The 2,988-nt window shown below is 29.7% G+C and overlaps 1 protein-coding gene across 1 annotated transcript; it reads right to left on the reverse strand.

The window, feature by feature from the left end:
- LOC125192033 (small ubiquitin-related modifier 1-like) lies at positions 1-1,523 on the reverse strand. Its single transcript, XM_048089487.1, has 3 exons — positions 1,394-1,523; positions 847-996; positions 1-249 (listed from the first exon to the last, which is right to left on the reverse strand). The coding sequence occupies exons 1-3, from the start codon at positions 1,499-1,501 to the stop codon at positions 172-174; spliced, it is 336 nt and encodes a 111-aa protein (XP_047945444.1). The 5' UTR covers positions 1,502-1,523; the 3' UTR covers positions 1-171.
- Between the last annotated feature and the right edge of the window lie 1,465 nt (positions 1,524-2,988).

Genomic DNA, 2,988 nt, shown 5'->3' on the forward strand with positions numbered 1-2,988 from the left:
TTCCATGAATAAATCATTCCAATAAAATATCCGAATGGAAATAAAAGACAACAACATACTAGTCGCTCGAGCGTTTTTAGAACATGATTAAGCATCACATTTGCACACCTTCATGGAGATCAAACTAAAGTTTCAAATGATAAACAACATAATAAGGATAGGTGGTTGAATTCACGCAAAGGCTGCTGGATTGCCACCTCCACTCTGATGATACATTGCAGCTATCTCATCTCCATCTTCAATGCCAAGCTACCAATTTAAATGAAAATAACATTTACTATGTATAAAATCGGCCACATGACTTGGATTTTACATAGAATAGGATTTGGATGCTACGTCTCATCATATTGTGTCTAATTAATTGTGTTTTGCTACTAAATTCATTATTTTGAACATAATAAACTATTTAAATCTATAAATTTTTATTTTAAGATAATATTGCCATTTAAATCATTATCTTTAATTTTATTGCTTTGACATAACTTTTCAAATATAATAATGAAGATAGGAATTGAAGATAGGAATGAAAAATGAATTTTGTTTGCATTTTTCATTTCATTCTCTACTTCATTTTATTACATGATCACTCTTTTCCATTTTATCAAGCAAATAAATAGAATACACTCAAAAAATTTCATTCCAGTATATCAAGAAAGGCTTAAGTCTTTCAAATCTATGCCTTGATTCTCCGAACTAATATGTCAACTAAAAGAAGTTTGACCCACGAATTGAAAAAAAAAAATTAAATAAAAATATATCAAAATTGGTAATTAAAATGACAAAAACATCGAAATATTGTATCATGACCCTAAAAATAAGTGGAAGAAAAATAGATGAAGAAATTACCTGAAAGAGAGTTTGTTTAGGTTGGATACGATCTCCATTGTGAATGAAAGATACCTCACGGTACTCATAATTCTTTGCCTTGCAATAACTTTTGAGCAATTCTTGAATTTTCTTATCTCGTGCAACTCTGAAATACATTTTGGCTCCATCCTACAAATCACATAATATCCATTACTGATCTATTCCAAATAGTGATTTATACAAGTAAGTGCACACAAAAAAATCAAAAATTAAATCGAGAAGAGGATATCATTTTCCTTTTCTGATTCGTCCACCTTTAAAGAACACACAAAATAAAAGAAAAAGTAAATTGTGAAATGGTGAATAAAAACACAAAAATGTGAGATCTAGCTATTTGCACCAACGAGAGTTTAAAAAAATGACCGATTAAATATCCTAAATTTAAAACACTTAACATAGCACAAACCATTTAAATTATTATAACTCATGTTTGTGACTCATGAGAATAGAATAAACAAGAAAAAGAAAAACAGAGGAAAATAACACACACAATGACACAAGCAGAGAGATAGAGAGAGAGAGGAACCTGAGACTTGATGCAAATCGCAATTCGGTGTGGGTTGGCAGTAGTGCTTTCTCCCATTTTCTTCACTCTGTTATTTCTAAAAATTTTTAGTAGTGGAAGAAGATGCATACACAACAGGATGTGCTTATAATTCTTGTGTCACACTATTCACGGTCTTACACTTATTTGTCCTTTTTGACATTTAAAATAAAATTTACAATATTACTTTCTTACTTTTGATTTTTTACTCCCTCCGTTACTCCCTCCGTCCCAGAGACTTGTAGTAACATTTTGCCATAAAAGTCCGTCCCACATTTGGAATAACATTTAGAATTTACCATATTTGCACATAAAATTTTACCCCATTATTCACTACAATTACACCCAAATGCCATTATCTATATTAAAATAAATCAAAACAAAAATAAATTACCAAAAAGTCAAAAAGGGACCCACCTTCAACCAACTCACTTCATTTATTACATACTTCATCATCTCACTTCATTTATTACACACTTCATCATCTCACTCCACCATCTTATTTCATTTTTAACACACTCCACCCCTCACTTCATTAATTACACACTCCACCAATTCCTTAAAACTCGTGTCATAACTAAATGTTACTACAAATATGGGACCGATGGAGTATATGATTTTATAGTCATTTGCAATTATAAATATTTATTTATATATCCTAATCAAATTGATATGCAAAAATTTCAAAACAAAATTTTATATAGCTGAAATTTAAAAACAAAACAAAACAAATATACTCTGGCTTTCTATAAATAAAAACTTTTAAAATGACGTGAGTTTTACTAGTATAAATTAGTGTCTCACCCGTGCCATGCCCGAAATATTGTATATCCTTTAAAATATACTACTCCATATATAATACTTTCTCCGTCTCAGTTTTAGAGTCACATTTAGAATTTTCCATATTTGGTCATACAATTTTACTCATCAAAATTACATCAAAATGTCACATTTTGCCCGTCTCAGTTTATCAAAATCACATCAAAATGTCATTATTTACATTAAAATAAACCAAAACAAAAATAAAAAAACTAAAAAGTCAAAAAGTGACCCACCTTCAACCAACTCACTTCATTTATTATACACTTCATCATCTCACTCCACCATCTCACTTCATTTATTACATACTCCACCATCTCAGTTCATTAATTACACACTCCATCAATTTCTTAAAACTCGTGTCATAACTAAATGTGACTCAAAATGTGAGACGGAGGGAGTATTAAATTAGTATGCATCAAAAATAGATAAAAGTTCATATACTTATAAATAGTACTCTAATGCAAATGCAAACACATATCAACAACACATAATTAAAGAAATTGAAATACACGTTTTATTGAAATATTGATATGTTATAATAATATTTCCCTATATATCATAAAACAAATTAAACATTTGATGAGAGTTACAAAAATATCGTCATCTATTGTGTTAAAGAAATAAAATGTAAGCACGGTCAAACACTTATTTTACACAAATCGAGATATTTAAGGAGCACTAGGACGCATCATTAATTAGAGTCACAACATATATTCAATCTCGTGCTGCTACGTGGCATAAAACATGCGATATTG

Source organism: Salvia hispanica, chromosome 6 (assembly GCF_023119035.1).
Source record: "Salvia hispanica cultivar TCC Black 2014 chromosome 6, UniMelb_Shisp_WGS_1.0, whole genome shotgun sequence".
In the NCBI taxonomy this organism is placed as follows: domain Eukaryota; kingdom Viridiplantae; phylum Streptophyta; class Magnoliopsida; order Lamiales; family Lamiaceae; genus Salvia; species Salvia hispanica.